The 13,671-nt window shown below is 32.6% G+C and overlaps 1 protein-coding gene and 1 long non-coding RNA gene across 2 annotated transcripts; both read right to left on the reverse strand.

Annotated features, from left to right (window-relative positions):
• Window positions 1–2,410: 2,410 nt before the first annotated feature.
• LOC106331036 (endonuclease 3-like) lies at window positions 2,411–4,475 on the reverse strand. The gene is made up of 9 exons (XM_013769395.1): window positions 4,362–4,475; window positions 3,879–4,061; window positions 3,720–3,792; window positions 3,575–3,630; window positions 3,300–3,383; window positions 3,130–3,222; window positions 2,904–2,971; window positions 2,695–2,768; window positions 2,411–2,583 (listed from the first exon to the last, which is right to left on the reverse strand). Exons 1-9 carry the CDS (start codon window positions 4,473–4,475, stop codon window positions 2,465–2,467), a joined length of 864 nt encoding a protein of 287 aa, XP_013624849.1. The 3' UTR covers window positions 2,411–2,464.
• A 3,508-nt stretch (window positions 4,476–7,983) lies between these two features.
• On the reverse strand, window positions 7,984–8,866 carry LOC106332617. Its single transcript, XR_001268133.1, has 3 exons — window positions 8,741–8,866; window positions 8,459–8,662; window positions 7,984–8,379 (listed from the first exon to the last, which is right to left on the reverse strand). It is a non-coding gene; the product is annotated as an uncharacterized LOC106332617 (long non-coding RNA).
• Window positions 8,867–13,671: the final 4,805 nt, after the last annotated feature.

A 13,671-nucleotide genomic window follows, 5' to 3' on the forward strand; every position in this document is an offset into this window, starting at 1 on the left:
AGCCAGACGACTTCCCAAGTAAGTCGTCTGACGAACAGATCTGGAAAAAAACTCGATGTCATACCTTAAATTGGTGAGATAAGTTCCTTAGCATACATAAGACTTCTCCAAGCACACAGAATGACAAACGAAAATAACCCACCCAGAATCGTTAGCTTCAATAACTCTATGAACCATAAAAAATTTAGAATAAAAATCTTGGGTTTTTTAGCTCATTGTGGAGAGAAAATGAGAGATATGTTGTGTTTAGTTTACAAGAATGGAAAAAGAAGAAGGGTAAATCGATTTTGTGAGCTTTAAGAGCTTCAAATTGGTTGTTCATTGTGGTTGTGGTATTGATGACAATGGCAATCTTGTAATTACTTGAAGATGATGAGGGTGAGAGAGTAAAAATGTCATTTTCGAAAAAAAAAAAGAAAAAAAAAATTGATGGCATTTTCGTAAATTATATGAACTTGTGGGGTGAATAGGGCAAAACCAATTTTCAAAAAAAAAGAGGTTAGTTTTGTGTTTGACTTTAAGTTATAGGTCAATTCTGCAAAAACCCCTATATTTAATGTCTAAAACAGAAAGACTAAAATTTTTACTTAAAATTTATAGTTGGACTATTACATTTATTTAACTTAATTATTATTAAATATACGTCATAGCCTAACATATTTATTTGAACATTTTCAAAATATCTTAAGAGATATTGTTAAATATCTTTTTCTAAGATTGCATGTTAAAAGTATTTCTTTTAATATTTAATTTTAAATAATAAAAAAATCCATAATTAAAGTAAGTATATTTAAATTTTGATTTATAGAATGAAATAACATTTCAATAACATTTATACATTTACAATTCATAATTAAATTACTGAACCAATTAATAAATATAAAATAACTTAATACATTTATCAAATATTTTATAAATAATAAAATTAAATAATTACATATACATAATAACATATATTGATAAATTTTACAACATACTTCAACTTATTAAAGCAAAATTAAATCTAAAATAAAAGTAAAAGCCCCATTCTAAAAAAACAATTATGGTTTGAATATCAGATTGGGATCATAACACAAATAGAAATTATAATGGTAAACAGAACTTACCAGCTTAAGATGGATGAATGGATCACATGTATTAGTGCTCCTTTCGTAATGTGATGAGCCTCCAAATGATATATTCTCAAATCTCAACTCAAAGGACAATCCCAGATTTTATATATGTTTATATTCCATTTTACCCGATTATATTTATATTTTTGGCAATTGTTTTGGAAAATAAAGTATACACATTATAAAGAATCTCTGTATTGTACTTCCTTTTTGTCGATCAACCACAAAACTATGATTCCAATCCTAAGAGCATGATTATTGGGGGTTCTTAGAGTGAAGTTCTTAGTGGAATATAAGAATCCGTCTCTTAACTTTTAACTAAAAAAATTAAGAACCGGCTCTTAAAACTCTTATTTAAGAACCGGTTCTTAGTTTTTTTAGTTAAAAATTAAGAGACGGATTATTATATTCCGCTAAGAACCCACGATAATCATGCTCTAAGAAACATGCTACACGCATATTTTAATGTCGCAGACTATATATACGATACCTTTGGAGTAGTGTTAGTACGAATATTAATTATTCACATAAAATTGGAATTCGAATAATTTGATAATACAAGGTCAGCCAATCTTTTAGAGTAATTATATTCTTCAATATACGGTTGTGGTCAACATTCCATTCGTTTTCTTGCTTGCATGCACTAACAGGTCTAAAACCATGCATGAAAAAACTTTATATTTCAATTAAGTTAAACCACACATTTCCCTCTTTATGTTCCTATAAATACCTTCACCACGAGTAAGTGTTTTGACATCACAAAATAATTAAGAGAGTGAGTTAGAGAGAACAAAAAAGGATGGATGATGATTATGAGAGTCTCTAGGTGTATCAGAGGGTCTTGCATGGAAGAATAGAGAATGAAGTTGAGCCAAGGATGACTTGCCGATTTTTTCCAACGAATCTATACTGATTTTGGTGTTTGGCAAGTTGACTTTGGCTCTGTTTCCTTCTCTTCTTTTCGATGTCAGACTCCAGATATCTATCTATATATCACCATCACAACTTGTGATCAAGGTTTGCAGCTTCAGTATAATATGCAGTTATTTGCAAGTTACTTGATGCATGCTAATTGCATTTGCTTCTATTATCCTCTTGTTCTATGTAAATGTAGATATTTTCGTTTACCGTTTGATATAGTTTTAAACTCAGAACAATAGCAGCTATAACATAACCTTAGCTAATACATGATAGTTTAGGTTACTACTTATTATTAAAATAAAAATTCAGAACAATGGAAGCTATATAACATAACTTAGCTAATACATGATAGTTTAGGTTACTACTCATTATTAAAATAAAAATTCAGAACAGTAGCAATGCATCACATAGCGTTAATGAGAGTCTTAATTTCATGCGGCAGCGATACTCGGTTTGGGAGAAAAGATTCGGTTTAGAGTCGCTGCCAAGCGAATCCCGCCTTGTGCAATTCTCTTCTCTACAATGGGCAGCCGAGAGAGGAAGTAGTCATCTGCAGAAAATGTGAGAGAAATCAGAACATCATTGCATATTAGAAACGCTAAGATGATCTTGTTTCATAGTGAATCAGTCATCTTTTCTAATGCTCAGAGAGTTAGTATACCTCCTAGTGTAGTCCCTGGGGCAGCGTTCTTGTAAGCATACTTACAGGCAAGGTCAATGCTTTCAGAAGCATATCTGACAACACCAAGAACACACATAATAAACATTAATGCATGGTGATCTAGAAAAGAAAGAAAGATATGGCAGCTAAAACAAAACTATATATAATTGCTTTGCTATGTACCCCCTTTTAGAGATAGGGATGCTTACGGATTTGGGCACGCTGATTTGTGAGGTGGACATGACTCCCATGACGGAACATCATTTGACCAGGCGTACTACGTTAAGCCAGCAGTTAAAGACAAACATCATTTATATTTTTATTTATTTTTGGTAATCATGTTAAGAAAAACAATCATTGTGAGTTAAGTTTTATCTTGGATCTGCTTAAAACTTGGTAAAGCTCTTAAACTGAGAAAATAAAGTAAGACCGTACCTTGAGTTTGTGTTGAAGGGAATGAATCATGACTGAAAGGCTTGAATTGTAGTATTTCTCTTGAGCAGACTCAATTATCTTGTTATCCCACACCTTCACAATCAAAGTGATTCTTTTTAAATATGATTATTTTAATGTAGCATGAAGAAGATCGACAAGAAAACACTTACACGGTGCAAATTAGTTTCTTGTTCGTACCAATTGAGTTTGATTTTGTTACCACCTTGATCTCCAACAAAACCTTCATGCAAGGGCTGTGAACAGAAACCAAAATAAATCCACATTAAGGACTAGCCATTATTCTTTATAAATTAATCTATAACCCCCAAAATATCACATGACCGGCTCTGTACTACTTTACGCTAATTACAGGTCCAATGTGGACAGAGTAGAGTCAGCAGACGCAATTGCATGTAACTTGAATTTGATAAAGAGATTGATTAACCTGATGGATATCTCCCATAAAGTGTGATACGAACATGAGAGCTTCTGTCAAATTATCTGCAAACAAATAAAAACAGAATAGTCAAACTGTGATGCTCCATGTAACCTATATCACGTATGTGCCTAATACTAAAAGTCTAACTTACAGTGGAATTGAAACATTAATTGGCTTGTGTAATTGAAGATTGCTCCTGTCACGCACTTGTCATTATGTGTCCCCTTCATATAAAAAGACCAGAAGAATAAACATTTTATTGCCAATGTCAAACAGAAACGCGAATGAATATTTGCAAGAAAAGAAACACACGAGAATACTCATAGTTGCATTCGTTATCAGGTGTGTTAACAAAATGCAAAGCGTAAGTGCAGCTCCACTCAGGGCGGCGTTTGATCTCATCAGGCCATGAGCAAACAGCTGCTAGTTCACCATTTGCATATACAGGCAGAATTTTCTTCACTGCAACTAGAGTTTTTTCCTCAAAATAGCTCTACAAGGATTGAAAAAAACTTGGCATTATCACATATGACACATGAAGATACCGTCAGGGCCGGTCCTAACATTTATAGAGTTTGAGAAAATTACTAAACCTACATTTTTCATCATTTGGAGGTCAAACTATATACATATACATATTAGCCATTAATATTTTGGGAAAGCCATAGATGAATTTTTCATCTCGCTATGGCCATAACCGGCTCTAGATACCGTAAAAACAAAGGAGTTACTAAAGCTTTCTCATATCTATACAATCACATAGGTCATTCTTGTAGTTGTAAACAAATTTCACCTGAGCTATTTTGCAGACAGCGTAATGACCATCGACTCCCCAACCAAGAGCTCCATGGACGAGATGTGTAAGGAGGAGTATACTTGCCACCCACGTTCTCAACGATAAACCCATCTTGGCAAAAAGAAAACTAGAAAGACAGAAGAAGAAGAGATAGAAGAGAACAAGGAGTTTCTTACCTTACCAAAGCCTTTTGATTGGTTTTCTTTACTCTATACTTTTCATTGATGGGGATATATCGTATATATATGCAGATTTGTAAATATTTAACTGTTCGAAAATTCAAAATAAGGGTTATCAAATGACACTCGCACGCTAATAACGTTGCACTTTTATTATTCATAACTAATAATTTTTGTAAGTACGTCCAACTGTCCATCAAAGATAATATTTTTTAGAAAAATTAATCAATTTGAATATGAAAATCATATGATTGTTGCTAATAAAGAAGTGTGATAGATAGGACTAAACATCAATATTGTAGGTAATAAAGAATGTGTTAGTAGCCAAAACGAGGGAGGTACGCTTCACATGGCTTGCTCTCTCGTTGACTCTCTTACATGTATATGTTGGATTAAGCTTGAAATAAATTAAGGAGCAAGTTATCTATTCCTACCGAGCTATGGATTAGGAAATAGGAAAGTTTATAATATTTAGGAGTTATTTAAACATTAGATGTCAATTGGTTTTAGGATTTATATTTTATATATATGGAGATGCAAGGTTGTTGCATAACATAAGTGTTTATGAGTGATTGAGAACTTAAAGTTTTAAATGAGTTTTCTTAGGAGATTAATAAGAGAGTTATTTGTATTAGTGAGTTCTTAACTTTGTTCTTAAGATCGCAATTTAATATTTGATATCAAAACCAGGTTCAAGAAAAAGAGAAGGATCGTGATAATTAACCTATACATCATGAGTGACGACAAGAAAGATGAAGGTATGACCAAACCAAAGGAGATCGAACCATCTTCTATCAAGTGTCTCATGCTACATTATGGTAATCACATAGTATAGGTCATACGCATGAAAGTCACTCAAGGTAAACAAGGTATAGGAGGCTATAGAACTTGGAACTAAATACCAGAACAAGAGCAACATGGCGATTGCCTTATTGTTCCAATCTATACCTGAAGCTTTAATTTTACAACTTGGAGATCTTGATACCGCAAAAGCTGTGTGGGAAGCCATAAAAGCAAGGCACGTTGGAGCTGATAGGGTAAAGGCGGCAAGACTGCAAACTTTGATGGCTGAATTTGATAGGGTCAAGATGAAAGAGTTTGATACGATTGATATGTTTGTGGGAAAAATTTCAGAAATCTCATTGAAATCAATTGCACTTGGTGAAATCATTGATGAACCAAAACTTGTTAAAAAAATACATACATATTATTGTAGCACTTGAGCAGTCTTTGACCTTAATATTACCAGTTTTGAGGGTATTGTTGAGAGATTAAAAGCATATGAAGAAAGAATTGGTGAAGAAGAAGAACATGATGATCAATGAAAGCTTATGTATGCAAACACAGATTTTACGCTATGGAGGAAACATAGGAAGATAAAGAGGACAAGGTGTCCGATCGTATAAGAGAGGTAGAGGTCGAGGTCGTTATGGATCGTGGTACAGACAAGATCAAGACGATTCTAAAGTGATATGTTATCGGTGTGATAAGCTAGGGCATTATACGTCGAACTGTCCTGACATGTTACTTAAACTTCAAGAAACGGTTGAGAAGAAGGATGATGATACACAAGAGCCTGACAATCTGGTGCTGCATGAAGTTGTATACTTAAACGAGTAGAAGGTAAAGACAAGCTCATTTGATATTGATCAAGACTCAACCTACTTGTGGTATCTTGACAACGGAGCCAGCAACCATATGAGTGGAAATCGTCTATTTTTCTTCGATCTTGATGAAACAATTAAGGGAATGGTGAAATTTGGCGATGACTTACGTATAGAAATAAAAGAAAAAGGCTCAGTACGTTTCTTACTCAAGAATGGCGATAGAAAGGTCCTTAACAATGTGTACTTTATTCCAGACTTAAAAAGCAATATCATAAGTTTGAGACAAGCCAGGAAAGCAGGGTGGGTGTGAGGTTCATATGAAGAATGATCATATAATTTTATATGATCGAAATAGAAACCTAGTAGTGAAGACAAATAGATCCAAGAATCGATTATATAGGGGGATCATAGAAGTGGAGAGCATCAAGTGCTTACAACTGATAGGTTCAAACGAGGAAAATAAATGGCATTCAAGATTGGGACACATTAATGTCGAGACCATTAAGTTAATGGCTAACAATAAACTAGTAATTGGTTTACCGAAAATGACAATGGAGAAAGAAACTTGTGCGTCTTGTCTACGAGGAAAAAAGACATGACAAAGCTTCCTCAAACAAGCACATACCGAGCCACAAAACCTCGTGAGTTAGTACATGGAGACCTTTGCGGACCGTTCACATCTTCTGCACCAGCACAAAAGAGATATGTGTTTGTAATCATTATGATTACTCTCGCTACATGTGGACTATCTTATTAAAGGAAAAGAACGAAACGTTTGACAAGTTCAAGATATCCAAGGCGCAAACTGAGCAAGACACATGAGCTAGTATTAAAAAATTCCGGACAGACAGAGGAGGAGAGTTCACATCTAATGAGTTTCATCGTTTCTGTGAGAAAAATGGTATTAAGAGACATCTTACTGCACCATATTCGCCACAGAAAAACGAATTAGTTGAGAGACGCACTATAACGTTGCTAGAGATGACTAGAAGCATTCTAAAACATATGAATATGCCAAACTATCTATCGTCAGAAGCTGTGAGGCATGCTACCTATATAATTAATAGAGTAGCAACGAGGTCACTAGCTCCTGCACAAACTCCATACGAAGTTTTGCGAGAAAGAAAACCTAATCTTGGACATCTTCGGGTCTTTGGGTGTATCGGGCACACAAGAACAGAGACAGTTGGAAGGAATAAGTTAGATAACATATAAAGGATGCTGGTTCACCTTGGAAACGGACGAATCCGTTTCAAAGGCATACCATCTTTTGGATCCAACAAACCAAAGAATAGTCATTAGCAGAGACTTAATATTTGACAAAGATCAAGGCTGGAACTGGAATGGAAAACAAGATGATAACTTCGGAGTGTTTAACCAGGTTTTGAGAAGTTTGGTAATCAAGTTATACAAGAAGATGAGAGCGTGGAAGAAGATCAAGGAGATAATGGTTCAGCTCGAGAAGTTATGAGTGAAACCGAGGATCATATAGAAGCCGAAGAAGAAAATAACCACTACAAGAAATATGGGTAGTAATAGCGGACGGAAAACGCTATGAATTCGGTATAATAGCGTTTCTTTAGCCGCTCTGACAGCGCCCTTTATAATAAGTCGGACACTTTTAATAGCGGTTTTTTCTTATGCTATAGTTAACTATACAACGACAACTTTAATTTGTATGCAATTGTTAATATTTATAATTACATGATACAAATGTTATTAAAACTAAGATCAATAGCAGTTTTTCATCTGTTTTACAAATTTGGCTTTTTAGTTGTAGCTTTTATGATTCCAGTTAATTTTAAAAACGCAATTTAATTTAGAAAAAAAAAATGAAATTGCAAATTTTACATTAAACATGAAAAGTTTATAACTGTATTTCCATAAATGATTTAACTTCAGAGATAAAACAATCAAACCAGGAAAAAAACCTATTGTTATCGGTTTACACTAAACCTAAACCTAAAAAACAAATATGCTTAGCCGTGTTGCCTCCTCCGGCCTCCATGCTTGACCTTGCCTCCACGTCTCCACCACCACTGCGACAATGGTTGGTTTGCCTCCTCCACCTTCAAGCTTCTTCTGCATTTATTACCATCTCCTACCTTCTCTCTCGCGTGACTCCAACTTCATCTAATGTCCCCATCAAACTTGATCCAACATCCACTAGACACTGAATTATTAAGGAGATAAGTAATCTCCTTGATGTATTCCATCACGTACTCCCACCTGACGCAACACATTCACTGTAATAAAGAACAAAACTTTCAACTGACAAATAAGTGATAAAAACTCAGAGTTCACTCACCACTCAATCGGATACAGAGAAGGACTCATTGAATCGCTCACAAGCCGATACTCTATTATCTGAAGAACTGTCACCCACTAACAGTGAAAACAGCAGCAAACAAACAACAAACCCAAGAATGTAGATAGATTGGTGATCACGAGGTGATAAAACTCATGAAATCCATTAAGTTTATTAAGAATCAAGTCAAAGCTTCACACTTTCCTGCAACAACAACAATTAAAAAAAAAATCAACTTTGCACAAAAAGAAAGTTGGAGTCTTTATCTATTGAAATACTCACAAGCTTAATAGCGACGGTGAGGCATGACTCCGGTGGTGGTGACCGACCGTCGTGTCTTCTCTGAACTCCATATCTTCTCTATTTTCTCGGTCTCCTCTCTCTCTCTCTCTCTCAATTCTCTGACCGTCTCTCTTCTCAGAGGAACACGAGATCTGTTCAATTTTAGAATAAAAAGAAATAAAAATTATAATTAATCTCAACCATTGATTCAATCTCATCCAAAGATGTATATGGTGATCCATGTCAAACCAATTGAAAGAAAGGGCGAGGATAGTTAGAAGAGTGATTTTGGACCTTTGATCTAAATCAATCAATGGCTCAAAAAAATCAATATAAATTATCCTTTTATTTATTTATAGTTATTATAAATATTATCAAAACTTTAAATGATTTAATACCATAATTTAAAATTTAAAATCTGAATTTTGTATTTGAATTTTGAAATTGTGTGATTGACTAAAATATTAAAAATTAAGATTTAATGTTTCATGATATATGTTAATATGAGGTATGAAGTTCAGAGTTTAGAGTTAAGATTTAGAATCAAGTATACGATTTGAGTTTTTTGATGAGAAAGTATTTGATTTGAGTTTTAGAATATACTTAAATATTAAGTTTACAGTTTATATTATAAATTTGAATTGATTAGATTATGACTTTGTATGTAGGTTTTAAATTTGAGGTTTAGGGTATTAGATTTAGGGTGTAGATTTAAGATTTAGTATTTGAGGTTTAGAATTTAAATTTTAGTTAGATTTTAAAATGATTAATTTTCAGTTTAAGTTTAAGATTGAAGTTATATTAAAAAAAAGATTGAAAATTTATATGATAAGTTTGAGGTTTAGATTTTAAAAACATGCTTAGGGTTTAGGGTTTTGGTTTTCTTGAGTGTTTGGATTAAAATGTTTAAAGTTTAAGATTTATGTATAAAATAGAATTTAAAATATAAGGTTTGAGATATATAGTTAGGGTTTAGGGCATGTTTAGGGTTTAGAACTTAAAGTAAAAAATGTTATTTTTGGTTTTTGTAATTTATTATTAGTGTTAGATTTTTTTTTTTATCATATTACTTTTTGTGTTATTTTTAGATTTTATGATGAGATATTAAAAATTTAGAGGTTACTCAAATTTTATTTATTTACTATTATTTGTCCGCGCAATAGCGCATATGGTTAATTCTTTTTTTATATATTGCAAAATAAAATAAAAATATTTTAAGTAGAAAAATAATAATTACATTTACATATATGGTAAAAAATAATAATTACATTTACATATATTTTCAACATTTTTATCTTCCTCTAGTTAGTCCAAGTTTTTATCCGCTTAAACAATTATTTGTCTTTTAACTGTTATTATCTTCATCTTCAAATCCAATAAAAACAGAATGTTTTTTTAAAAATTCACACGTATCCTACCACTATATAACATGAAAAATTGAAAATGTATAATGCAAATTGATTAACAAAACTAACATGTAAAAATGACAAAGTCAACATAACAAAGAAGACTGATAATTTTCATAAAGCCATAAATTATGGATGTTGGATAATGTATACAGTAAATTGTAATAACTTATAGTTATGATTACCAATGTCGTACGTCTTCACATTTCTCGGTAGTAAGAAAATGACATAACCTTTCTTTTGGCTTTTAATAAACATAATAAACCAAAAATTCTCATTGAAAAAAACTCAAAACATTGAAAGTTTACCATAGTTAACTGAAAGAAAAAAAGTTATTCTTAGTTACCAATATGATTGGGTTATTTCATATTCGATATTTTTTAAAAAAGAAAATAAAATATTATTAAATTATATTATGTTTTTAAAATTAAAAGATAAAAATAAATAAATAAATATATAGTACTAATTACAAAAAAAACTTTTTTAATGTGTTCATCAAAACACTAAACCCTAAATCCTAATCTCTAAACCCTAAACTCTTGGGTAAACCCTAAACCGCAGGATAAATCATAAACTCTAATTAAAAAACAGTAAACACTAAAACTCTAAACCCTATTAGGGTTTAGGATTTAGGGTTTAGGATTTAGGGTTTAGAGTTTTAGTGTTTACTGTTTTTTAATTAGAGTTTATGATTTATCCTGCGGTTTAGGGTTTACCCAAGAGTTTAGGGTTTAGAGATTAGGATTTAGGGTTTAGTGTTTTGATAAAAATATTTTTTTTAATTTTTTTTTCTGTAACTATTATTTTTTTTTCTTTTTCTTTTACTTTTTTATTTAAAAACATAATATAACTTGACAATATTTTATTTCATTTTCTAAAAGATATCAAATTTGAAATAATGAAATCATATTGGTTGGTGAACCCAAGAATACTTCAAAGAAAAATATCAAAATTCTCACGTCCACTGTGTTCTTGTCTTTCTGTTGTTTGACAAATAAAGGGAAAATATTATTATCTACCTTAAAATACCTTATATAACAGTCTTATATACTTATTATTACCTCAATTGTTGCTTGACAATGCTATGATTTTCTATTCTGTTGCTCCATTTAAAAGCCCCCTGCAAAAAGTGAAAGTGATGAAGTACACCTGAAAGAAGCAAATTAGTTGTCTAGAATTATACAGAAAAAATAAAACAGTTATATATAGATGCCATGATTTTCCTTTCAACGTGGAGGTAGTGATCCGAGAGAATTTAGGGGTTTTTTCAGTTTAAATCGTTAGATTTTCTTTTGTTGGTTATAGTTTTTATTTTTACTTTTGATTTTTACATTTGTGTTACTGCTCGAATTCTTCCATTATTTCATTTAACTGTTTTTTTTTTCATAATTTTGCCACATGTCTAGTTCTGATTCGCCAGACGACTTGCGTTTTAATATATAAATGATTTTTTTTTTAAATCATTGATAAATATAATTCACTCTAATAAAACACAAGTAAATCATTAATAAATATAATTTGGATGTGATACAGAGATCTGATAAATAATAAGCCAAAAATATTTATTTCAACAAATATATATTTGATATGATTACATGTGTTAATTATATGATTTTTTGAAAAGCTTGTGTATTGATCTGTTGAAGAAATAATATTTCTCAGCTTTTGTCATTCGAGCGGGACGTAAAGTTGATGTTGTCTGATATAATCTATCACTCCATCTCCAGATCTGCAAAAACAAAGACAACCAAAAGAAAGCTAAGAATCTTCTCCACGATATCAAATATTACACAGAATTGGTAGCATCCACAGAAACAATTGGGTGTACAAAAACTCACACAAGCTTGAAAGTTTCACCATTAGTTGTTATCGACCCTCAAGTGAGAAGCTTGAAACTGGGTGTTCAAGCAAACCAATCACCATGCCACAAATCAATGGAGTGAGAACAGGAGGTATACACATACTGTTCCAACAATGGCCTGCAACTTGTTCTTATTCCACCTGTGAACATGAAAGCGCAACCAAAATCAACAGCATCAGCCTTATTCTTAGATATAACTCAGAAAAAAAAACAGAAAAGGAAGATGCCAAACATATATCTATCTATCATCTGGAGCTGATTCTTCCTTGAACTCCTCATCCGCAGCATCATCTTGATAAATATCATTCATCAAACATAGACTTTAGCACAAGAAAACTGTGATAATAGAAGACAGAGAAGTTCAGTGCCAGACCTATACAGATTGGGTGAGTTGGACCAAGCTCTGCATTCTCTCTCTTTGATACAGAGAGATATCTCCATGAAGTGCCTCGGCAGCTATACTGTTTGATAAAGCCAGAGAGACCTCGTCTGCATCTCTTTTTGTTTGCGTAAAAACAATGGTCTTGCGACCCTTCGCATACACCTTCAAGTTTTTCTGAAAAATTGAAATAATCAATATAGAGAACAAACCATGATCATTGTCTTGAGGCCAGACTTAGAAACTAGCAAGCTGTTCTTGGAGAATTATGTGTCATCTGAAACTTAAAGACGAACAGGAGATGTTCTCGATGAATTCTGGATCCTTCTTTCTTCTCATTATTGTGTAGACACATTCCACAACCACTCTCAACACTGCTTGTCAGAAACCTACTTGTCCCAACTCCACCTTTGCAGCCTGTCTCTCAAAACTGGTTCACATTACAAAGAAAAACGACAGGAAGTAGACAAAATCAAGGGATTTGAGTAAAGGCCACACAACAACTTTAGTGCTTGTCGACTAAAATTTAATATATTTTTTTTATATATTATAGCATTTATTTTTTGATCTGCAATGGTAAGGCGCCTTCACTTACCAAATTAACGCGGCTAAATTATTTTATTTTTCCGCGATTACAATCATAGCGTTTAAATTTTATAAACGCTATTAGAAAGGCCAGTGTTGGTATACAATAGCAGAAATGTTAAAACCGCTATACTACGATACTATTAATACCCACATTTCTTGTAGTGAATGAAGCAAATGAAACAGAGGATGATGACGACGAACAAGAGGTTCCAAGAAGGTCAACAAGAGCTCAGAAGAAACAAGAGTACCTTAGCGAGTATATTTTCGTTGCCGAACTTGAGTGTGAGCAATTGCTGATCATGATTAATTTGGAAACTTAGGATTTCAGTGAAACTAAGACTCATAAAGAATGGGTAGTGGCATGTGAGGATGAAATCGAGTCCATAATCAAAAACAAAACATGGAACTTGGCCGATTTGTGTTGTTAGGAGTTTTCAAGGCTCCTAAGACAAATGATGTAGTATAAAAGATTGTCGAACCAATTCTAAGGGATTTCAAAGCACTGAGAATGCAAGTACTCACTTAATCTAAGTGCAACCGGTTATTTAAAAGATTTTTAAACTAATGATTAATGCTAATGCAGTTGCAGAATAATAAAAGCGATAAATGAAGTAACTTTCTTGACTAAAGGATAAGAGAACTCATGGGTATAGGGATTAGACCTTGGGTGATCAAGTTTCGAACTAAGGATGGCAAA

The sequence above is a fragment of the Brassica oleracea genome, chromosome C3, assembly GCF_000695525.1.
Source record: "Brassica oleracea var. oleracea cultivar TO1000 chromosome C3, BOL, whole genome shotgun sequence".
NCBI classification, from domain to species: Eukaryota; Viridiplantae; Streptophyta; class Magnoliopsida; order Brassicales; family Brassicaceae; genus Brassica; species Brassica oleracea.